At 29.9% G+C, this 25298-nt stretch overlaps 2 protein-coding genes and 1 long non-coding RNA gene across 5 annotated transcripts; all 3 read right to left on the reverse strand.

Moving 5' to 3' along the window:
• Positions 1-1251: 1251 nt before the first annotated feature.
• On the reverse strand, positions 1252-3151 carry LOC110822952 (PTI1-like tyrosine-protein kinase At3g15890). Of its 2 annotated transcripts, XM_022053175.2 has the most exons (4): positions 2860-3151; positions 2576-2720; positions 2155-2417; positions 1260-1951 (listed from the first exon to the last, which is right to left on the reverse strand). In XM_022053175.2, exons 1-4 carry the CDS (start codon positions 2910-2912, stop codon positions 1306-1308), a joined length of 1107 nt encoding a protein of 368 aa, XP_021908867.1. In that variant the 5' UTR covers positions 2913-3151; the 3' UTR covers positions 1260-1305. The 2 variants fall into 2 exon arrangements, with proteins under 2 accessions (XP_088067288.1, XP_021908867.1); XM_088211162.1 differs by lacking the exon at positions 2860-3151 and having other exon boundaries at positions 1252-1951; positions 2590-2722.
• Positions 3152-5210: 2059 nt separating this feature from the next.
• Positions 5211-8613, reverse strand: LOC110823020 (uncharacterized). Of its 2 annotated transcripts, XR_015816410.1 has the most exons (3): positions 8195-8409; positions 5820-6884; positions 5211-5742 (listed from the first exon to the last, which is right to left on the reverse strand). It is a non-coding gene; the product is annotated as an uncharacterized LOC110823020 (long non-coding RNA). The 2 variants fall into 2 exon arrangements; XR_015816409.1 differs by having other exon boundaries at positions 5820-8613.
• An 11967-nt stretch (positions 8614-20580) lies between these two features.
• Positions 20581-23937, reverse strand: LOC110822951 (transcription factor bHLH120-like). Its single transcript, XM_088211923.1, has 3 exons — positions 23121-23937; positions 22566-22913; positions 20581-22471 (listed from the first exon to the last, which is right to left on the reverse strand). Exons 1-3 carry the CDS (start codon positions 23334-23336, stop codon positions 22382-22384), a joined length of 654 nt encoding a protein of 217 aa, XP_088068049.1. The 5' UTR covers positions 23337-23937; the 3' UTR covers positions 20581-22381.
• Positions 23938-25298: the final 1361 nt, after the last annotated feature.

A 25298-nucleotide genomic window follows, 5' to 3' on the forward strand; every position in this document is an offset into this window, starting at 1 on the left:
TTGATTTGGCCCTTGGCCATCACCATTTTCATTATCCTCGTCTCTTTTAACTACCATTATAGCTATTATCATCGTTTCTTCGCAATCACTACTCTAACTGTTATAAATTTTATCATAAATGTTATTATTATAAAAAAATAATTATCATGAATAAAAAATTAGAATATTTTGTGTTTTTTGGCTAAAAAAGATTACGTCGATTTTTTAAACCGTTGTGACTATTCTAACTAAGTAATCTAATTGCTATGTAATGTTCTTTTCGTATAAAAATATATTAAATTCGATGACACTTTTTTCAATTTAATTATTATAATTTTATTATTGTAATAATAAACTAAGTATTCAATTATATTGAATTAAATATTATAAATCGAGTGCGGACAACCATAGTACAAAATATTAGAAGATCTTGTATCATACTAGTTTTTTTCCTTAATTATAGAATAGAATGTTTAATTTACAATACATTATCCAACTATCTTATTTTCCTCTACCCACTATTTTACAGGAACGACAAAACTAGCCTTAAAACATCATGGCCCAAGTTGAAGACATATGCAGGCTCTAAAATAAGGTCCATAGTCCTGGTCTTTAAAAAGAAATAACACTATCTAATTCGACGCCGTTTCGTTTTGGGTAATTAATATTATCCGTTTAATTGGGGGAAGAAACCAAAAAATGAAGAATGTTATGGAGTCAGAAGAAAATTGGAAGTGAGGAATTCTTTTATTTATTAAATTTGAAATAAAATATAAAAAATACTTGTATACAGTATTTGAACTCCTCTAATTGGTGATGATATAATTAGCATGGTTGTTGCCCATACATATATATGTGTATATATATATATAGAGACAGAAATAGTCATGGTATTACAAAGCTAGCTAGGGATTTCTTTTTAATACTATGAATTCCTATTGTAGTTGTTGGAGAATATATATGCATATATTCCCTCATGAAAGCTATTGACAGTAACGGTGATGAAATCTCCAAGCAAACTACAAAAATACAAATTAATAAAAAAATAAACCAAATAATCAAAAGGAAACTTTTCAATTTCTTTTTTAAATGTAGATGATGAAATAACTTGCTTGACCAAGTCATCTTTATTTTGAATTATTAATTTAATTACTTTTTTTTAATTAACATGATTATAAAAGAAACATCTTTAAAAAAAATAAAATTTAATTTTTTTACAAAGGGACTAACATATATTCCTAAACTAATTAAACTAGTAAAAAGGAAGATCAAGTTAGCTAAGACAAGATTGAATTCATGTAATACTAATTTTTTTATTATTTATTTTTATATATCATCCTTCTTGGATCTTCTCACTTTAAAATGATTTGTTTCAAATACTTCAAAATCTATGTCAGATTCATCATAATAATCTTTAACATCTTGTTCAGTGATTTTTTCTTCAACATTGACCACCTCTTTTGTTATCTTCATACTGAGACTATTACTACTCTTCAGCCATTCCGCAACCTCTATCATGCTAGGTCGATTTTCAGGATTGCCATTCGTACATTTCATCGCGATCATAATTGTTAATTTTAATTGATCTGGATCAAATTTACCTTTTAACTTAGGATCTGCTATATGATCAAATGCGTCTTTTTGAATATATGGTGTAACCCATTGCACTATATCACGTTTTACTCCACCAGGCAACTTTTCTAATGGTTTTCTTGCACTGATTATCTCTAATAATAAGATTCCAAAGCTATAGACATCACAACTCTCTGAAACTTTTCCCCACATGGCATATTCAGGTGCTAAGTATCCAAGAGTTCCTTTCACTCGAGTGGTTACATGTGAAACGCCTTCTGGAATCAACTTTGCAAAACCAAAGTCAGCAACCTTTGCTTGAAATTCTGCATCAAGAAGCACATTACTAGCCTTGATGTCCCTATGAATTATATGAGGATTAGCCTCATGGTGCAAGTACCTTAAGAATAATAAAACACAAAAGAAAATTACATCAAAAGAGTAAAATTTATTATAATTCGCTCTCTTATGAGCTTTTAATATAGTAAAAAAATAATAAAGTAAAAAATTTGTAAACTAATATCTCAATAAACAAAATGAAATTTAGATAATATTGAAATTAATACTTAATTTGTAATAAATCAAATTCTTAAGATTGCTTACGCTAGTCCCTCTGCTGATCCAATGGCAATACTTATCCTTCGAGGCCAATCAAGTAAACAATCTGCAGCTAGGTGGCCATGGAGATGGGTAATCAAGCTTTGATTAGGCATGTAGTCATATACAATTAACCTTTCATCTCCACCGGCATAAAATCCCCTTAAACCCAGTAAGTTCTTGTGCCTCACCCTTCCAAGTATCTCTACTTCTACTGCAAATTCCATTTCTGCTTTTGCACTCATTGCCTTCAATCGTTTTACAGCTACCTATATATTAACATTAGGGGGTTATCATGCAATTAAAAAATCTAATCGTATATAGATAAAAAGTACATGAATTTTTTTATTTTCATCTACTATATGTTAAAATTGGTTGGTAATTAATGGAAAACCGAAAAAAAAAAAAAAAAAAAAAACATAATTGCCTGGATGCCTTTACTTGTTTGACCCCAATAAACACTTCCAAACCCGCCTTCACCAATCTTGTTATCATTGTGAAAATTGTTTGTTGCATGAAGAAGCTCCTTGAGAGAGTATAGTTCCCATGGATAATCTCTATTCTCGCTCAAGCTTCAATCCAAAATAGAAAGATATTAGCACACACACACACACACAGATTAGAAGAAAATAATTAGTAGGAAGAATCAGATTATAAATGTTAGTCAAGAAACAGATTAAATTAGTAAAAAAAAAAAAAAAAATTTTTTACCTGTTTTCTGGTTTTTCTGCCGGAAGGAAGCATAAACAATATCTTCGAATCATTTTTTTTGCAAATTAAGGTGAAAAAGTATAAAAGACGAACAAGAGTTAAGTGTTGTTGGAGTAAGTAAATGAATCAAGTAATCAATCAAACATGCTGATAAAGGAGAAATAAGAAGAAGAAATAGAAAGGTAACAAATTTATTTGGGAGATTTTGAAGAAGACAACATAAAAAGAGTGTTATGTTGAAGACGAAAGAGCAGCCTAGGAAGTCAAGGAATTAATTAATTATATGATTAGGAGGCGTCTTTCTTTATGCTAATGTATTATAGTGCTTGTTAGTTTTTATCGAGCAATTTTCTCATTGGAAATATCATTACTAAATTCTTCAACATTTGACATTCTTATAATCATTTATTAATTAATTTATAATATATGGTTTTAGTTAATGTCATATAGGCGCCATATGATAATTATATCATTATTTAATCATTTCGTCATGTTTTTTGGGGTCTATTAGAACCATCAATCTACACCCTTCATTTGATTTGACTTACCTAATCAGTAATTTAAAAGAGTATTCAATTTATGTTATCTTCAATTCTATTAATTTATTATATCATGGTGTATGATTTAGTTTAAATTCATCCTACTCAATAATTATTTCTAAAACTATTTAATAAATAGTCATAGAAAAATTAACCTTACATTGATGGAGATGTTGTATTTTTAATCAATAAATAATTTATTTTCTAAAGAAATATTCAAAAGGTGGGGTTTTTTTTTTTTTAAAAAAAAAAAAAAACAAAAACAAAAAAAGTATAACTAATGGGTGGGCGCCCATGTTCATGAGGCACATTTTCATGAGGCCCATGTCCAAAAAGTATAACTAATAGGGCCTGCGCTTTCTAATGGATCTCGACCGGCCCAAAAGAATGGTCCATTTGGGTTCCATACGAGTATTTTTTTTGTAAGTTTTGTACTGCAGCTGCTAGCTAGTGCCAGACAAGTAATGGATTGGATCCCACCTACATAATTCATTTGATTATAGAAGAATATATAAATATTAAATTTTTGTATAATTAAGTTTCTAAGCTATTTTGCTTGCTTAATTAAATGTTAAAATTCTTTAGTTCGAAGACTTGAAATTTAAGATGAAAGAAAAGATAAATGTTTGTCAGACATTTATGTGAATTAAAAATTCCCGGCAACAAAGAAAAAGTAATATATAGTATATATAAATATATATAATAATAAATAAATAAATAAATAATTAATTAATTAATTAAATGTTACGGTGTTAGAATTTTTTTAAATATTATACTTTAATAAATTACTAAAAATATCAAATTCGTAAACCCTAAATTTATTTTCTTACATAATTTTTTGGAAGAGGATAGTAACAAAAGCAAATAAAGAGGAAGAGAAAGTTACCCATACAAATCTAAAGTCAAAGCTAATGTCAATTAATCTTTTTTTTTTTTATATATTGATAGAAAATGAGGGAGTTTGGGTAATTATTTTGCATAATTCTTATAAAAAATTTTTAATTATTTTTAGTAACGGCCCGTTTTTTCATATAAAAAATAAATATTACCACACTTATAAAATCTAAATAGCACAATAATATGTTAAATTTTGAGACCTAACTATACATCCCTTGCATAAAGTTACAATTCATGAGATTCACAAAATTTTTTTAACATTTCTACAGTAAATTTTAGATATATTATACGAAACAATTTTTTAACGCACGATGTCTTTTATGTCATCATCGATGAAATGCAAAATGGATCCTTCTATCGCATTGATAGAACACATACAAATTACACAATAGCCACAACAAATACATTTGCTAAGTGGTCCACACTCACACGAATGTCTATCCACATCTGAATTAGGTTTCAGACTCTATCCATGCGCAGGTTCACCATGCCCGCTAAACTTCATTCACATACACACACTCTCAAATGATCATTTGTTAACCTTAATTTCTTCTTTTTCTTTCTATTTTTACATTTTTATTTTTTTCTTTTTCTTTTTCAATTTTTTTCCCTAATTAAAAATTTTTCTTTTCAATTTCATAATTTATTAGTCCAAATAACTCATAGTCCATTGAATCTGTTTTTTAGTTTCGTCACCTCATAAGGTTCCAATTGCTTAGGTTTATTGATCATAATTTGAATTCTCCTTTTCCATCGAAATAGGGCAAATGTATGTTCAATTTCAAAATTCATAATTTTTATAAAATGAATGCACATTTTAAAATTTAACCTAGTTGAAATTTAAAAATATTTACTCTCCTACGCGTCTTTTTGGATTCGCCTGAATGTCCAACTTTTTATGTACACACAATATAATTAATTAAAATATTTCGAAATAATAAAAATTAATTTAATCAAATTATAGGTTCCAATGACCACCCAACGGAATACCTAAAATTAACAGGATCCGTACCCGAAAAACTTTTCAGCTCCCCGTTCAGCGAATTAGATTTTCATTTTTCGAGAAAAAATTTTCAGTTTCCCGAACAGCAACCGGATTCCCGTTTGTCGAGGAAGGCTTTTCAACTTTCCGAACAACGAATCGAAACCCAAAATGGTGGACCAGGTTCCCATGCTTGGGACCCTTCGGTTTCCTGAATGGGTCGACTTTCCCCATTCTCGAGGAAACCTCATCGGTTCTTGCGCGGGTGGGTGGCCCAGCTGAGCTCGCGCGACTAGCCCGACACCAACCCTGCCTCACCCCTGCCCAACCACCATCAAAACACGAAAACATAACGATTTTACTTTCGATGCGAGTGATTCAGCCTCAGCTCGGCTCCTAGTTGTCTCCTTTCGGCTACCCCGCGGCTCCCTAGCTTGGTTGAAACTCGAATGTGATTTTTCAAACCTACAAACCGATTAATAAAGGAAATAAAAAAATTTAATGGAATAGTAAGAGAAGACGAAAAAAAGGACGAAACTTACCTTTGCTCGCGTCGGTCTCTGTCTTCACACGACGTCTCGGTCGTTTTCCTTCCCTTCTGCTTCCTTTCGGCTTCAACTCCACTCACCGCCTCCACCGTTCTCGACTTCTCTTCTTCTCGCTCGGCCACCCTCTTTTTCTTCCCTTTTCTCTCTTTTCTTTTTCCCTTCCGGCCTCTCTCTTCTTTTCCTCTCTCTTCTCTCCTTCTCGGTTTTCCCCACGCCACAATTTTCTTCCTCCTCTCTCCTCGATCGACTCCTCTCTCTTTTCCCTCTCTTTTTCGACTATCCTTCAAAATGAAGAAGGAAACCCTAATTGGTTCCTTAAATACCAATCTTCTTGGCTGTTGGATTTTGCGAGGTTCAATTTGGGCTGTCAATTTTCTTTGAAATCTCCTCCATCCAATCTCCTCCAACAGTCCGATCTGGGCCATCCATTTTCCTGATTTCTTTTGCCAATTTCTAAATCTCCTTATTTATGTTTTTACCCCCCTTTTTCTTACCCACTTTCATTTAAGTTTCTAAAATTAATTAAAAATCATAATTTTTAAAAATTCCTTTCATTTACATCCAAACTCTAAATTTTATTTATTTATATATATTTTTTGTTTTAGGTGAATATTACAGCTATATTCCTATAAATTACTTTTGGTTTATTCATAATCTCATGAACGCAATATCGTATTCATATTAATTACACGTATTCATACATAAAATACCATTCTTTAAACTCTTATTCACGTACTGAATACCACTCCTTAAGTACATATTCACATAACAATAAATTCCTATCATTTCACCATACACAACCAGCACACATGTATAAATCGTATCATTTCATATGATAACACTTAGTCACAATCACGAAAGAAAAATAATACTAACACTATCAACATGGTCCTAATCATAGTTACACTCATATGTCATAATTACAATCATGGTCGTTGTTATAGTTACTATTCACATTGTCCCCAAAGAACACAAGTTATAGTTATAGTCAAGTTACTATTCACATCATCCCCAAAGAATACAAGTCATAGTTACAATCATAATTACGATTCACATCATCTGCAAGGAACACAAATCATAGTTACAATCACAATTACGATGCAAACAAACAGTTTATGAGATAAAGTTCATAATCATTCCTTCCCGATTCTTGATCACATAATTACACATATCTTACTAATAAGAAATCTTAATTGTCGATCATATGTATCTCCCATTAACCTTTAAATTTAACTACCTTCATTTAATTTTTTTTTTCATGTAAAATTCTATTTCTTTGCTTTCGAAAGGTTAAATATATTAACTTATAAATCATCAAATTCATCAATGCCTAAATTATTTTAATCTCTAGACACACCCAAAGATTTATATTCTCATATCTAGACTTAAATAAATGTTCAAACACAGGCATCTTATTCTTACGCTCTCACTCATTCACAATTATCGGACTATTCCCATAATCTTCTACTATTTTATCCAACTAAAATGCTCATAATCTTTAAATATCCACTTACAATTACAATTTTATCAAACTATTCATAATTCATAGGTCTACAATTATCTAATTCTAACAATCATACCCTTTATTCCACCACATAAATATTTCCATAATCCCGTCATATTTTATTTCCAGTAATGATTATTTATAAACCTATTTATAGCTTTAACTAAACTTCTTTCATTAATTTCATTTACCATTTCCTCTGGGCTGTTAGTCCAATACCATAATTAATGTTCGACCAGTTCATTATTATTCATTTATCTAATAAGTAGGAAATTTGTTTGATAACACTTGTATTCAGATACCAATTCTTAATTCCTTCTCTTCCCCTTCTTTCTTTTCTGTTTTGTTTTATTTCTTAGACCCAATAAAATCTGAATTCATATCTAGCCCCATCACAATTTGGTCTTGGGCAATAAAACCTAACCCAGCCTCTTATCATAATTATTATTATTCTGTTTATTCATTCCTTTTTTTTTTTGGTTCTCCCTTTTCTTTACCAAGTTGAACCCAGGCGCTTATTGGGCTTGCCCGCACTCAAAACTACCTAAGCTTGCGTATATGGGCCTAATAGGTTGCCAACCCGACCCGCTACCCGCCCCAAGCAAATCATCTTCTTCTTGCTTATGCTTGGGGACATACAGTAACTCTGAAGCGTTCCTTGTTTCACCAGATTTCAAGCTTCTCTCTCCACATCGTCATATACATAATACAGTTCAGATCTTTTTTTTTTTTTTTAATATTATCATTTTAAAACATTCTCAAAATAGCTAATCTCCACACAATATCATATCATCTACTCAGTCAAAGAATCCAAATCCCTACATTATTTCAAAACTAGGGATTTAGAGTAATAAACTAGTCTTACTCTTGACGGTGAAATTCACGATTGGTTCGACGACTCTTCTTTATCTAGCCATGGTCGTTTGATATACGCGCTGTCTGATTATATCCTTTCTTCCTCTTCGAAAATCTGGTCACCTCCTTTCTCTGTCTCACTCTCATGCTGCCGACAACCTCCCTCTCATTTCTTCTTTCTTAGTCAAATGGTGGCTAGGGTTTTTCTTTTTTCTCTTCTTTTGAAACCTTAATCCTATTTATAGTTGTCCTCATTAAATCCAAACCGTTAAATAAGAAGAGGAAATCCTCAACGTTGATTTTTTCTTTTTTTCATCAAAACGGCGTCGTTTTATTTGAGTTTCTGGGCCCAGCTTTTAAAGCAGCATCGTTTTGAAACAGATGGGCTGGGCTGCTTACTTAGGTCAGGATGTTACATTTTTACAGTAACTTGATTGTTTTAGCAAATTTATATAATGAATTATGTATTGTTGGGAAGCTCTCAGTGTGAGCTTTTCAACCGTGTCAAAATTGTAGTAAACTCTAATATGTACATTGAAAGAAAATCAAATTTAAAGATAACAGGTCGCAGATTTCTGGTATGATTTTTGGGCTGCTAAAATTTTTTTTAGCTATCTTTTGAAGTGATTCTTGAGTAGATATGATAGTCCTTCGAACAACTTCTCTAATGGTGCAAAGATCACATTCTAGTTCCTTGGAGATTTAAAGATATCACAATATTAAATTAAGGGTTCAATCATTCTAATTCGATTTTTTTTTTCAGATTCCTATATAAAACTCACTTATAAGTCACAAATAATGTAATTCATCCCTGATCTTTTAAATAGATATCGCCTTTAAGTTGCAGATAGTGTGATTCATTTCCGATCTTTTAAATATATTTGGAGCTAAAATTTGTATATATATTAAAAAATTGTATTCTATATTTTTATAATTTTTTTTTGAAATAATATATTTTTAAAATTGTGAATTTTATAATTCTATTGTTCTGGAGAGTCTGCTCTATTTTTTAGTGCTTTAGAACTTTGATTTTAATATTTTTTAGAGATGTGTATACTATGATATATGTTTTGCATTAAAACCTAATTTTTCCATTTGTTTCAATTAAATTTAAAAATTTTATTTTTGAGAAGATTTTGACACACCCATTAAGATTAAGTTGACCACCTTCTAGAGAGTTCAGAATAGTAAGATTGGATGCATAACATTAATTGGTATAAATTTAGATTTGTTTTGATGATTAAAAAATTATTGATTTTAGGTAATAATTTAGCTTGATTGGAGTATTTCTTTTAATAAGATTAGAATTGCTACTGAGGTAAATAACTTGTACTCATTAGTTATATTTGTAGTTTTGAGTAATACATACATATATTGTTGTTGGTGAGTTTCAAATTCTACTATTATATATATATATATATATTTGAGAACTCAAAATATTGCCATGCAATATATATATACATATATATTTTATAATTCATTAGGTTTCTCTTTAAGAAATATAATTATTAAATTATCTTCTTTGTATAATTTAATTATTTTGAGAATTTGTCCTATGAGTCATTTTTTTTTTGTAAATTTAAAGACTTTATCGTGAAAATATTTTTATATTTTTAAGTGCTACAGAAACTAGTTTATTGAAATTTCTAATTAGTTAAAATACATGACAAGAACTAAATTTATTAATAGTAAAAGATTATAGTCTCCGAATATTATCATATAAAATTAGTTAAATGTTGTACAAATAATGTATTATCCCAAAAATTGCCTTGAACTTTGAAGTAAATTTTGAAAAAAATTGGATCATTTTGTACTGTGCGGGTTTAAGGTGAAATCGGCCCCATCACCTTAAGTAGATTTATTTTTTTAATCGTGAAAAAATTACAGGCTCAAGTAGGTTTATTTCATCCGGCAAGCCGCAAAACTATGGAGATACTGTGAAGGAGTGATATGTGACGCTGGATGGCTAAAGTGCCAAGTGTGAAGCAGCAATTACGAAGGTGAAGAAGAAGCTGATAATGAGATGAAAGGAAGAATATGCAGATGATGAGATGAAGGAAGAAGATGCCAATGAAGAAGGAATGAAGAAGACGAAGGAGGCTTGAGGGTCTCACATGTCGACTGTGGTGGCTGCTATAGTGTTGTATCGAGCCATCAAGGGATAAGGGAGGAAGAGTGAAAATTTGAAAGTCCAACGAGTGTTAGAATTTTTAATTTTATTTAGATATATATTATTTTTTTAATTAACAAACAAAGTTGAGTTGTTTTCAGGCAGGTTTTTCCATGTTAAATTTGAACCTACACCACTCTAGTTGGACAGTTTCAAAAAATCTGCTCTGACCCGAATTCAATTTAGTTTTGGTTTAAACTCGCAATGATCTCAAATAGTGTGGATGGTTTTGGCAGATTAATGATTTATCTTTTAAGTGGGATTGTTAGAGTTTATTTGATTAGTGAACCATGCATAACTATGAGGTTTTGTCATGAATATTTGATTAGTGAACCATGCATACTATTTTGAGATAATACAGTCATAATGTGATTGAAAGACTAATTGAAAAAATTCTTAATTCTATGACTTACTTCTCTCTATCAAACTATTATGCACAAAATTTTGTAACTTTAATTGATGGAAGATAACTTGAAAAGAGAATTTGTGCTCCTTTTATAGATAAAATGATAAGCCAAAACACATTCAAGATATTGAATGTGTTGATAACCGTTTCTATTATTGTAGTTTAATACCCATAAAATACAATAATTTTATAATTTATTTTAAAGTTACATACTCTATTAAGATATATATTTTTTTTATAATGATTATCTATTATCTTGAATGTCTTTTAAGTTGGATTCAACCGTTATAAGTTGATGAAAAAATAAAACACTAGATCAGTAAGTCATACACCTAATTACTAAAATTAACAATCTCCAACTTGACCCATAAAACTGATTATAAAAACTATAATATATATATATATATACATTTTATACTAAAATATATTTATTAGTAAAATAAATTTGATACGTGATTACAATAAAATCAACGAATAAGCTCAAAATTATTATACCATAATACTGAAATAACTTATATTATAAATGTGAATCATAACAGTCACATGACTTCAATGTTACATTCCCTTCTATACACCACACACTAATAACTGTTATAAATTCAGTCTATAATGCCAAAATAATATCTATAATTTGTCTTATCAAGAAATTTTCTATTGATTAAAAACTAAATTGTACACCCATGATTAAAAATAAAAAATAATACAAACAAATTTTAATACGCAAAATGTCAACTATTCAACCACTGAAATATCTATTATCATATTATGGATTATTCAAAAGACCTAACCTTACAATATGTTCTGCATATATATTTGGAGGTAGTCTTTTAGTCAATGGATCAACAATCATAAGTGTGGTATTAATATTTTCAATCGACACTTCTTGTTTATACACTCTTTCTCTAATAACTAAATACTTTAAGTTTATGTGTTTGGATCCATTAGAATATTTGTCATTCTTAGATAAGAAAATAACTGCAATATTATCACAAAATATTTTCAGCGGCTTGGCAATAAAGTTAACAACACCAAGCCCTGAAATGAAATTTTGCAATCACAAAGCATAAGTTGAGGCTTCAAAACATGCTATAAACTCAGCCTCCATTATACTACTTTACACTCTTCCTCGAACTTGCCCCATTTACTAACATAAAGATAAAACCTGAAGTAGACTTTAAGCTATCAGCACAACCACCATAATCGGAGTCCAAGCATCCAACCACCTCTAATTGTTCTGATATTTTATATGTGAACATATAATTTTTTGTCCCTTGAAGATACCTCATAACCTTCTTTATAGCTTTCCAGTGTTCAATTCCTAGATCACTTTGATATCTTCCTAATATACCAACAACATAGCTGATATCTAGTTTAGTACAGGTTTAAGCATATATCAAACTTCTCATAGTAGATGCATAAAGAATGTTCTTTATCCGTTCCCTTTCTAAGTAATTTCTTGGGCACTAACGTTTACTTAATTTGTTACCTTTAAAAATGGGTGCAACATTAGCTGAACATAACTGCATATTGAATCTCTCCAAAACTCGGTTAATATATCTCTTATGCGACAAACCTAATAATCATCAAGAATGATCTATGACAATTTCTATTCTAATAACATAAATTGCCTTACACATCAACTATCTGAAAGTTTTTAAAGAGATATTTCTTGGTATCGTATAACAAATCAAGATCATTAGTAGCTAGCAAAATATTATCTACATATAGTATCATAATTATAAATTTGCTCCCACAAATTTTCAGATATATGCACTGATCAACAACATTTTTTTTAAATCCGAAAGATGTAATGGTATCATTAAACTTTATACATCATTGTCTGAAAGCTTGTTTAAGACCATAAATTGATTTCTTTAATTTGCAAGCTAAGTGTTCTTTTCCTTCCTTTGTGAACCCTTCAGGTTGATCCATATAGATATATACATATAAATTCTCATTCAAGAAAGCAACCTTCACATCTATTTCATATAATTCTAAATTAGAATGTGCTACAAGTGCCATAATGATTTTAAGGGAGTCCTTTTTAGAAACTAAAGAGAAAGTATCTCTATAATCTATAGTTTCTTTTTGAGTAAAACCTTTGGTCAATAGTTTGGTTCTAAATCATTCGATAATGCTTTTAGTATCGCGTTTAGTCTTGAAAACCCATTTACAACTGACACTTTTACCATTATCAGGTAATTCGACAAGATCCCGGGCATCATTATGGTTTATAGACTTTAACTCTTCTTTCATAACTTTTATTCATTTATTATAATTATCACTTTTCATAGTTTGTGAAAACATAACCGAATATGTTCTTATCCCAATATCAAAATCAGATTCTTATAGATATATCACATAATCATCTTATATAGCAGATTTTCTTTCCATTTGAGATCTTCTCAAATGTATTGATTGAGGTTGTTTTATAATATTTTCAATGGTGACATCTTCTTGTGGTAATGAACTATTTCTATTATGTAGCTCATTTTTTGTAACTTGTTGAGAATGATGAGCAAAAGTTGTTTTTTTGAGGCAAAAATGATGGTGTGATATCCACTATTATTTCCTCAATGTCTACTTTTCTTGGTTCTTTACTCCCACTAATTTCACCATTTTTTAAGAATTTGACATTACTTGTTTCAACTATTCTCGTACTATAGTTAAGATAGTAAAATCTATACAATTTGAACTTATTTGAATGACCAATAAAATATTCAGATATTGTTCTTGAATTTAACATTTTCTCGTGAGGATTAAGGATTCTTGCATTTGTTGGATAACCTCTTACATGTAAATATCTTAACTTAGTTTCTTACCGGTCCACAACTCGAAAGGAGTTATAGATATTGTCTTCTTAGGAACTCTGTTCAAGGTATACATTGCGGTCTTTAAAGCTTCATCCAATAAAGAAATAGGTATAGAAGAGTAACTCATCATATTCTTAATCATTTTTATTAAAATACAATTACACCTTTCAGCAATACTATTATGTTGTAACATACCTGGCATTGTGTATTGAGCACGAATGTTATACTTTTCTAGGAATTTGGCAAATGGACCAGGATTTTATTCTGACTCATCATATCTACCATAGAATTCACCACCTCGATTAGATCTCACAACCTTAATCTTTTTATCTAATTGTCTCTCAACCTCTGTAATATATACTTTGAAGATGTCAATAACTTGAGACTTATCATGAATTAGATATACATAACAATACTGAGATAAATCATCTATAAAGGTGATAAAATATCTTTCTCCAATGAAACAAGGAATAGAGAGTGGTCCGCAAATATCCGTATGAATTATCTCAAGAAACTCATTACTTTTTGTTACACCTTCTTTATATGTTTAGTTTGCTTTCCTTTTATACAATCTATACATATTTGGAAATCAGTGAAGTCAAGATTTTGTAAAATTCCATCATTCACTAATCTCTCAATTCTTTCCCTAGAGATATGTTATAGCCTTTTATGCCACAAGAATGAAGAATCTTTATTAATTAAGTCACGTTTTGATCTAATATTTGAATGCAAGGTAATTAAAGCTTGTGCAAATTCATGATTCAGGAAAATTTTATATAAACTATAATATGAAATACTAAAACCAACTATCATTGAATTAAACACTAAACTTATTTTTTCACAACCAAAATAAACTGAATATCCAACAATATCTAATTTGGATAATGAAATTAAATTCCTAGAAATCGAATGAACATAAAAAGTATTCAAAAGATCCATATGATGACCAGTATCTAATAGCAAACGATAGATACCTATAGCTACCACTTCTATTTTGAGACGGTTTCCTATATAGAGGAACTTTTTAATTTCTTTCGGTTTTCAGTTTGTAAGGAATCCCTATATTAAATTGGTAATATGAGTTGTACCTCCAGAATCAATTCACTAAGTATTAAAAGAAATCTCAGTAAGATTTGATTTCTAACATACAAAAGAAAGATTCATAATTCTCTTTTCGAACCAAGTCTTATACTTATTACATTTATTTTTCACATAACCTTTCTTGCCACAAAAATAGCAATTCAGAGTAAATTTTTCATCATGACTCTTGTTGTTCTCCCCAGGTCTACTATGTTTCTTTGGTAGAATGTTTTTTACTTTTCTAGATTTGTCTTTATTTTTCATAGCTCCATGAGTAATTGCAAGGGCAAAATTATGTCCATCTTGTTATAATTTCATTTCTTCCTGAATACACTTGCTAGTAAACTCATTCATATTCAACTGTTCATTATTAGTTTTATAACGAATTTTGAATGGAGCAAACTACGAAGGAAGTGAGTTAATGACAAATTGAACTAAGAATAATTCATCCATGCTCATGCCCAATGCCTTAAGTTTTGCAGGTTTTTCAGTCATGTTCAAAATGTTGCTGAATTCTTTTCTAATCATCATATTTATGGTGGTCAATTCAGCCATCAATGTGTTTGCAAGAGACTTATCGGCGCGTTTGAAATGCTTCTCTACATATTTCAAAAATTCTGAGGCTATCTTAGTTTGAGGGAGAGAAGTTTTGATGTTAGTGGAAATGGTCATTCTCATAAACATAAGACTGAGTTTGTTTGACCTTATCTAGGCTTTGAATTGTTCTTTCTGCTCTAGGGTACTATCATCGGTAGCTTTAGGAGGTTTTTCAATTATCAAAGCCATACCAAGATCTAATAAACCTAGTGAGAATTGAACCCTTTCATAACACTCCACAAAATTTAATCTATTGAAAGTTGTCATTCCAGATGTAAGAGAATACAATGAAGTGAGGACTGTAAAAATAGAACTATGCTCACACTAAGGTCTCAAATATATTTATAATATTAAGTTTATAAATGATGAACTATTGATATCAGTATAGTTTTTTCTTTGGGTAAAACGTTAGCATATCCAGTGTTCACTCAAATGGGCTTAAAATACTTAATATTTTGCGTTATTTACATGTTATATTTGGATGTCCATCTAAATAACACAAAATAAACTATTAGTTCATAATTAGTAGAAAGTGACTCTCATTTGGATTAGTTTCAATCTTGTAATTATAAAAATATATATTATTCCTTTATAAGTCTCCCTTAATTCTTTAATATAATTTAATTAACGTAAGACTCATTAATCTAAATTACTTTGTGAACTCACCATGTTAATAAATCTTAAGTTATAAAACTACAAAACCATAATTTGTATCAAATATACATATATATATTTACATTTATAAAATTAACTGTAATTTAACATATATATATAAACTATTGATATAATATATACACATATATATAAACTATTAGTATAATAATATATATATATATATATAAATTGTCAGTATAATAATATATTGATACATATAAACTGTTAATGCAATAATATACATATAAAATATTAATACAATAATATATAAATAAACTCTTAGAATAATAATATATATATATAACTGTTAGTGCAATAATATATATTAATTGTCAATATAATAATATATAAATAAACTATTAGAGCAATAATGTATATATAAATTGTTAGTGTAAAATTATATATATTAACTGTTAGTATAATAATATACATATAAATTATTAGAGCAATAATATATATATAAATTGTTAGTGTAAAATTATATATACAAATATAAACTGTTAGTATAATATATATATATATATAATGTTAGTATAAGATAAACTATTAATATAATATATATGTCACGTCTCACAACTCAATAATGAGGCGTAATTCCTGCTCACACCATTTTCATACAGTGGGTCCATTAAATATATATATATACATATATAAAAAATATAATACAATATAGTATTCTATGTGATATGTACAATAATTATATATACAAAACATGATGTCAGAATTTAGAGTCTAACAGAACAAAATAAATTTTTTCAAATATGCACAAAATATACAAAAACAAAAACATTTCTTACATGTTCTACTCGTCTGGCAGTGGTGCTGACTCTTCATTCTCTTCTGAAAAATATCATAATAAAATTTAATGAGCATCACCAACTCAATAAGTATTCCTGTTCTCTCAACCCAGATAAAATTTCATGCAAAACACACGGTAAGAGACAAAAATAATAAAAATATTTCAGTGTAAAATTCATGTTCTTATTTTCACTATTTCACATGTTCCTAATCGATCTTATAAATTTTCTCGAATATCATATACAAACCTCAAATGTATATTTCCATACTCTTGAAATTCATAAATACACTCGAATATTATTCATCATCTTTAAACATAATCACACACACACAAAAGATTACAGATACACTCGAATATCATTTATCATCTCGAAATATAATCACATACACATGAAAGATCACTTATACACTCGAAAGGTCATTTCTATGGTTTCATTGCGCGATGCCATTTATGTCATCATCGAGGAAAAGCGAAATGCATTCCCCAATCGCATGGATAACACACACATGAATCACACAATGGGCACAGCAGGTATGTTTGCTAGGTGACCCACACTCACACGAATGCCTATTTACATCTGGATTAGGTTTCGGACTCTATCCATATGCAGGTTCACTATGCTCGCTGAACTTCAGCCGCACACACACACTCCCCTCCTTGATTCAAACTAAACGAGAAGGGATTCAGGGTCCTTACCCTATTTACTCCTACCCTCTCATTCCAAAATTCTTAATTTATTTAAATGATCATTGCTTAACCTCAATTATTTCTTTTTCTTTCTATTTTTTACCTTTTTATTTTATTTCTTTTTCTTTTTAAACTTTTCCTTAATTGAGACTTTTCTTTTTCAATTTTATATTTCATCATTCCAAATAACTCTCAGTTTATTGGGTTTGCTTTTTGGTTTCATCTCTTCATAGGGTTCCAATTGCTTAGATTTACTGATCATAGTTTGAGTTCCATTTTTCATCAAAAGTTGGATTAATGTCCGTTCAAATTTTAAAATTCATCATTTAATGAAATAAATGCACTTTTTGAAATTCAAACTCGGTTGAGAGCTAAAAATACTTACACTCCTATGCATCTTTCCAGATTTGCCTAAATGTCCAAATTTTTCTGTACACACGACATAATTAATTAAAATATTTCGAAATACTAAAAATTAATTTAATCAAATTATGAGTTCCAATGACCACCTAACGGAATACTCAAAATTATCAAGATCCGTACCCAAAAAAGCTTTTGACTGCCCATTCGGCAAATCAGATTCCTATTTTTTGAGAAAAACTTCTTAGCTTTCCAGACGATAAATCGAATTTTCATTTTTCATGGAAAATTTTTTAGCTTTTAGAACGGTGCATCGAAACTCCAAAATGGTGGATCAGGTTCCCATGCTCGGGGAAGACCCTTCAACTTCCTAAATGGATCGACTTTCTCCATTCCTGGGAAAACCTCCTCGATTCTTGCACAGGTAACTGGCCCAGTCGAGCTCACGTGGCTAGCCCGACACTGGCCCTGTTCCCCAATGCTCAATAACCAACAAAAACACACAAAAAGCTTTATCTTTCCAGCGTGGGGCGATTTAGCCTCAGTTTGGATCCCGGTGGTCTCCTCTCAGCCACCCTGCAGCTCCCTACCTTGCTTCGAAGTTTGGACAACAGATTTCACACCTACATGCCGATTAGTGTGAAATAAGAAAAGGGATTTTTGGAAAATAGAGATGAAAAGAATGAAAAAGATGAAACTTACCTTATTTTTTTCAGATTCTATGGTCACACGGTGCTCCTTGATCGCGATTTCCTTTCCTTCCCCTTCCCTTCGGCTTCTGCCTCCGTGATACCTCCTCCTCTCTTCTTTGGCCGCGTTTTCTTCTTTCATTCTGGCTCCCTTGCTCGTCTCTCCCTCATGCGGCATTCCCTTCTCGTTCTCGACTCGAATCCTCCTCAATCTTGGCCTCTTCTCTCACCCGATCGGCTCCTCTCCTCTCTCTCATTTTCGGCTTCTCTTTTCAAAACAAAGAAGGAAATCCTAATTATTTCCTTAAATACCCACCTTTTTGGCCATTGGATCTTACAATGTTCAATCTGGACCGTCCATTCTCTTGATTTTCTTTGTCCCCTTCCAATTTTCCTTATTTATATTTTTGCTATCTTTTTTCTTATCCACTTTCATTTAGGTCCCTTAAATTAATTAAAAGTCCCAAATTTTAAAAAATTTCTTTCACTTACATTCAAACTCCAAATTTTATTTTTTTTTATTTTTTTTTCTTTAGGTAGATGTTACAATATATATATATATATAAACTATTAGTAATAATATATATATATATATATAAATTATCAATAGAATTCAAAAATATGTGAATTCAGCCTTACTCTGATACCAAATGTAAGAAATTTTTATACTGAAATCATCTTTTTATCAAATTCAACACATATTAAGAAAGGAAAGATAATAAAAAGTTAGAATTATATACCGTTATGAGATGATGCAGTCATAGCGTGATTGAGAGATCTCTTAAAAAAATTCTTAATTCTTTGACTCACTTCTTCTCTCTATCTAACTATTCTGCACAAAATTTTATAAATTTAGTTGATGAAAGACAAGTTGAAATGAGAATTTGTGCTCTTTTTATATATGAGAGGAGATGTTAAAACACATTCAAGGTAATTGAATGTGTTGATAATCGTTTCTATTATTGTAGTTTAGTAGCCGTAAAATATAATAATTTTATAATTTATTTTAAGGTTATCTACTCCATCAATGTACATTTTTTTTATAACGGTTATCTATTAATTTGGGTATCCTTTAAATTGACTTCAACCATTATAAGTGGATGAGAAAATAAATTACTAAATTAATGAATAATCCACTTAATTGCTGAAATTAGCAGTAACGTATCTAAATCTTGAGCCTCGAGTGTTATATGAATTGTTATGATTTACATTATAATTTTTTATGATACATAATAATATTATTTTATATTTTATAAAAAAATTTTAAACTATTACTTAGTTATGAGTAGTAAAATTTTACCTCCTCTTAATGCAAGACCGAATTGTGATTAATTATATGGCAAATTATAGTTTATCTCATAAAATTTTTTGTGCTAAACAAAAGCTTCTCTATTAATGAACACTTTATTTTCTATATTAGGAAAGAAAATATATGTTTTAAATATGATAATTAAATAACCAATAGATGCAAATTCTTATTTTGTAATTGAAATAGGTACTTTTATCTTTTATTCTTTAACAACTAAGAATACAAAATCTGTAGTCATGAAACTGAATACACAATCTAATTATATAATAAATAAGTAATTAATTTTAATATTTTACGTGTATATTAAATAATTAAATTAATAAAAATAAAATAAATTTGAATCACCCTCAATATTAAGTATATATAATTAGTTGATTCCATCTCCTCAGCAAAATTATTCAGGACTGTACCAATATTATATAAACATTACCAAATGAAGATCTCTAAGAGGATTGAGTTGCTAATTAATATAAGGAAAATATCAATATATCATACAATATGATCCATGTTAACTGACTTAGTACATAATTTATTTCTAACAAGAAAAGAAGAAGAAAAGATAAAGATTTGCTTGGCTGTTTCGAATCTTTCCTCACTCTATGTATATACATACATGTATATATATAATAATTCAGGAGGTTCTATTAATAATTCAGCGGATGGATTGTTTAGGGTGGCATCATAGACACATAAACAGGGATATATACAGATCTTCATATATATGACGCGTATTGACAACTCGTGCTCCACCAAATTAAATATTAATTAATTATTATTTTGCTCAGTATTTGAGGCCTTTTTTCTTAAGTATATAGATATATGTGCGTGTGTGTACTACGCAATATCTCATGTTTGGAGGCTTGCAGCTTCTAAATATTCCTGGCTATGCATGTATGATATTTGAGATTGGTAATTTTTCCCGATCCCAATGGATCATTAAATTTTAGTTTTACCTGAGGTATATATATGTATATCTCTTATCTCTCCATGTTTATGCGCTCATGTATAGAGAATACATATGGATATATACATGCAAATATATACAAAGATCAACTAAGCAACTGTGATGTGATATGAAATGTAATATTATATTGAAATAGAAATAGAAATAGCAATGTATATATACATAATGTTACATAAAGCAAGCTCACCCAGTTTGAAGAAGCAACTAACAATTATCTTCTCTAACTCAGCCCTTTAATTACCGCAATCTGTATACCTTTTTTGTTATCCAAAGCAGCATTATGATATTTACACTAAACAGATATTTTTCTTGCCTGCAGCTATTACGTAAAAATTAACAAACAATATCATATCATCCAAAGCAGAATTAATGCTTTTACACGCCCGTGTCCATTCTATACGTGTGGATGTGTTTATATATAACTGCCTACAGACTAATCGTCATTCCAACACCAATTAATATGTATATGCATATATGTAGAATGAGATTCTAACATTAATAATGGTATAGGCATATATTTATATCTAAGAGAGAATACATATATAGAGTCAGATAGTTATTTTCCATAAAATATGTTTTACATGAGGGATGAAAATACTCTACTTTATGTGCATGTATGTATTTGTGTAGCTAGCTTGATCTATATTATGAGTAATCAAGCAGAGTGTGCGGTAGTTGTAACTACAAGCTACATATATTGATATATAAGCACAAAGACATACATTTATATATATAGAAGAGAGCTAGATAGGCAACGATCTACCTAGGACATTAATGTGTATATATATAAATATATATATATATGTATGTTTGTGATCATCTATAAATGGTACGTGTAATACATACATATACGCGCACACATAAATTTGCATATGACTAATTTTTTCCAACAGCTAGAATGCATATCGGAAAAAACGAAAAATTAAAAAAAGAAAATAGCAGCAGCTGGTAATGCGCAAATATAACTGACTGTGATCTTCAAAGGCTTATCGAGCAGAAGCTCTCAATACATATATATCATGTTGAAATTTAAAAACAAAGAAATGGAGGACTAAAACTCAACATGTATGTAACTCTAGCCCTTATACTAAATATGTAAAGTAATAAACTTAGCTCCAGTACTAGATTTATACTAAAAAGTGATGAATATTGCTGAAGGTGATTCAAGCGAGCCAGTATCAAACAGACAAAAAATAATAATTTCCGAACGATATATATATATATATATATATGTATAAGTTAGCATGGTTTTATACATCTTCACAGTACAGTATCCTCAAAAATGGTAAAGAAAGAGGACTTAGTTTGAAGACTTACCAACTTATGCTGAATATGCTAAACGATGGCCTATACCACCTGATCAAGATCATGAGTAATAACGAGCATCAAACAGAAAAATATACATAGACGTTTTGGAACTAGAAACATGCATGAGAGACTAGTAGCATATATACATATGCAAAAATACATTCATATATATTCCATTTCATTGATAGCTAGCTAACCTATATATATGTAGATCACATATATATAGCTAAACTAATTTCTCAATCAGAAGAAGCTAAAATCATGAGTTCCAACAATGAAATTTTTTACGAAATGTCAGGTTTTCCAATCCTGACAACTATCAGTTGGTAGTTCCATAATAAGCAGATACATCTGCTTTGAGTTATTTGGACGTTTCATTCCATAATCGAACCTCTTCTGCAATTAGTTTCTGTTGCAACCAGCACGTATCAAAGCCTGTTAACTCATTCACCTGTTGCATATATATAAATAATTTAATTAAGAGAATGCATAAGCAAACCTTAATCATACTTCAAACGAAAAACATGGTAATCAATGCTTAGTACCTCAACTTGCATCTTGTATACTAGTGTTTCATTTAGTCTTGTTGAGACACAGGAAACAACGTTAAGTCCTTGGTCAAGTATTACTTGAAGTGCTCTTGATAAGGGTAAACCCTGTACCCTTAAATGGGTACTAATCACAACCTCAACTCCACATGGACAAGGATTTACCATAACACAACTCGGACTGAAATAGCTGCTTGACGAGTTTATTTCTGAGTCAAATCCAACACTGGATTCACTCAGTTTCTTCAGTTCATCTCTCGTTGCACGTAATCCTTCGACCCTTTGCTTCAAATCTTTTATATAATTCACCGCTCCATTCATGTGATCTGACACTGCACGGTACCCCTGAAAACCCCATCAAACCCTAGAGTCATAATCTATAACCTTTTTCGCCCGGAAAAAAGAAAGAGATCTGGATAGACATGACCAAATTTTCTTGCTAGAGGAAAGTTTGTCTTTTTCTGAAGATTAACTGTAGAAAATACCCGAACTAATTACAGTAATTTGGGAAGAAAATGAAAAAGGTAAAGAAGGTTTTAGTTAATTGTTAACCTTGATATATTCAAGAGGAAGAAGAGTACGAAGAGAGGCATAAAGAGTGGCCATTTCTTGGCGCCTTAGGCGTTCGAGATCTCTATGCAACATCTTCTTCTTATAATCATCATTATCATAATTTTCTCCACTGCTGTCATTGACAGATGATTTTTGCTTCAGCTGGGATTTTCTCATCATGGGGTTGTTGTCGAAACCACCACCTCCGCTATCCATTGAAGTAGGATCCTGATGAATCAGATATTGTGGGATTGTGTTTGGCTCACAGGAAACCTGGAACAACACCTCGTTTATTGGGTATTAAAGCAGGAGTTAACAGGTATTGTTAATTTTTTCTTGTTTGATTTAATTGGAGGAAGGATTAATATTCTTTTTTCTCTTAAAAAAAGAAGAAGAAGAGGGTTTTAATTTGCGATGTTGGACTGAGCCAGCGCGACAATGAAGGCAAAAGTTTTAAAGCAATATTGTGGATACGTTGGTTAGGGTGCGAGATCTTCAATGGGGCCTAATATGCCACAGATCCCTCATAATCTCAAAGCACACATATAGAAGGTGAGAAATCAACTGATCCTTACATATACATATGTATATATACAAAATTAATAATGGTACGTACGTTTCTCGTGTACTAAAGCACAAAAATATAAAATTCAAGTTATTCTTGGACAGAAAATATATACGCTGAACCAACATTTAATCATCAACAACTAAAAAAATGAAAAGGAAAAGCAGAAGAATATGTATGTATATGTATATATATATACAGTGAGATCAGATGAAGTCATTTGGTAGAGCTTTATCAAAATTAATTTGGTATAAATTGAGTCTTATATAATATATGGTGTGCGTGTGTGTGAATTGTTATATAACTAATCTAAATTTTTTTTTTTTAAAAATATATATATGAATATAGATATCTATATATAGTAAGACACTAATTAAGGGCAACACTAAATAATTAATAGGTCACCTTCAAATCCTTACAACCACTCCTTTCTAACTATCCAAATATATCAAAATATATTTGAATCAGATTCCATATGTGATAAGAAAAGAAGGTCTCCCCATCTGGCAAACGCTTAATTAATTAATTTTAAAAAATTCTGTTGGTTTTGATGTTTATATATATATATAGAGAGAGAGAGAGAGACAATCTATGTTAGTTATATTAATTAATAGAAATTCGATTGGATCATCTACATTTATACACACATATATATATATGTATTATACATATGTAGATGATGAGATTATAAAATGAAATGACGAAATAGATTGTTGAAGGAGAAGTTTCAACCATCGTTAATGAAGATTTTGATTCGACTAAATATATTATCTGTGTAGGAAGGAAGGGAAGATTCATGTCGTGGTGGGGGAAAGTGTAGGTGATGATTAGAATCGGGACATTTATACCCTTGTACATATTTAAAAGTTCAAATCTTATTTTTAGTCCATCGTTAATTTGATTATTATCTAGTTTTTTAAACTGAAAAATACATCATCAACTACTAAATTATTCTTATTATAAAAAAAAAAAAAATAAATAAATTATAAATCTTTCCTCCTGACAAATCATCCTGTATTTAACAAAATAATAAAAAAAACCACGGACCCAAGTTGGAATTAATTGCTTTTTTATTATTATTTTAAAGAAGAAATTTTTATATAATTTAACTGACTGATTAATTAATTTTAACTGCGATGTCACCGACTCAAATGTCAAAAGTTTCAATAGAAAATTTTGAAAAAAAATAATAATAAAATAAAATGATCCAATTATTTAATAATTAATGATGCAGGATTGTGGTTGCTGCTTTCGGATTAACAGAAGCCGCAACACCTACAGTGTCCAAACCAAACGCTGTCTACGTCAACATATTTTTACTTTTAGTCATAATATCATCAAATAAATTTCATATCGAGTGTGACGGTAATTACCATTTTATTAAAAAAGAAAGCTTACAAGTGTTGACCATTAAACGGTTTCATATCGACTGTGTATTACCAACGGCCACGTTTAAAAACTGTCAATATTCAATTTTAATATGTTAATTACACAGCTGTAATCACGTGATTTACAGCTCTTTTTTCTGTCATTACTTTATTATTATTTTTTATTAATTAATTGCTATTTACAATCTGTAACTACTCCCTTACATTCTACTTTTCTCCTTGTAC

The sequence above is a fragment of the Carica papaya genome, chromosome 9 (assembly GCF_054855325.1).
Source record: "Carica papaya isolate Zhongbai chromosome 9, ASM5485532v1, whole genome shotgun sequence".
Classification (NCBI taxonomy): domain Eukaryota; kingdom Viridiplantae; phylum Streptophyta; class Magnoliopsida; order Brassicales; family Caricaceae; genus Carica; species Carica papaya.

Excerpts from the sequence above, each read along its gene's own strand:
- LOC110822952 (XM_022053175.2), bottom strand. The coding sequence starts at position 2,912 with ATGATTCGAAGATATTGTTTATGCTTCCTTCCGGCAGAAAAACCAGAA. Across the intron at positions 2,418-2,575 it reads AAACAAGTAAAGGCATCCAG|GTAGCTGTAAAACGATTGAA; the intron begins GCAATTATGTTT and ends GTTAATATATAG. Across the intron at positions 1,952-2,154 it reads GGATCAGCAGAGGGACTAGC|GTACTTGCACCATGAGGCTA; the intron begins GTAAGCAATCTT and ends ATTATTCTTAAG.
- LOC110822951 (XM_088211923.1), bottom strand. The coding sequence starts at position 23,336 with ATGGATAGCGGAGGTGGTGGTTTCGACAACAACCCCATGATGAGAAAA. Across the intron at positions 22,914-23,120 it reads TTCCTCTTGAATATATCAAG|GGGTACCGTGCAGTGTCAGA; the intron begins GTTAACAATTAA and ends TGGGGTTTTCAG. Across the intron at positions 22,472-22,565 it reads TATACAAGATGCAAGTTGAG|GTGAATGAGTTAACAGGCTT; the intron begins GTACTAAGCATT and ends TATATGCAACAG.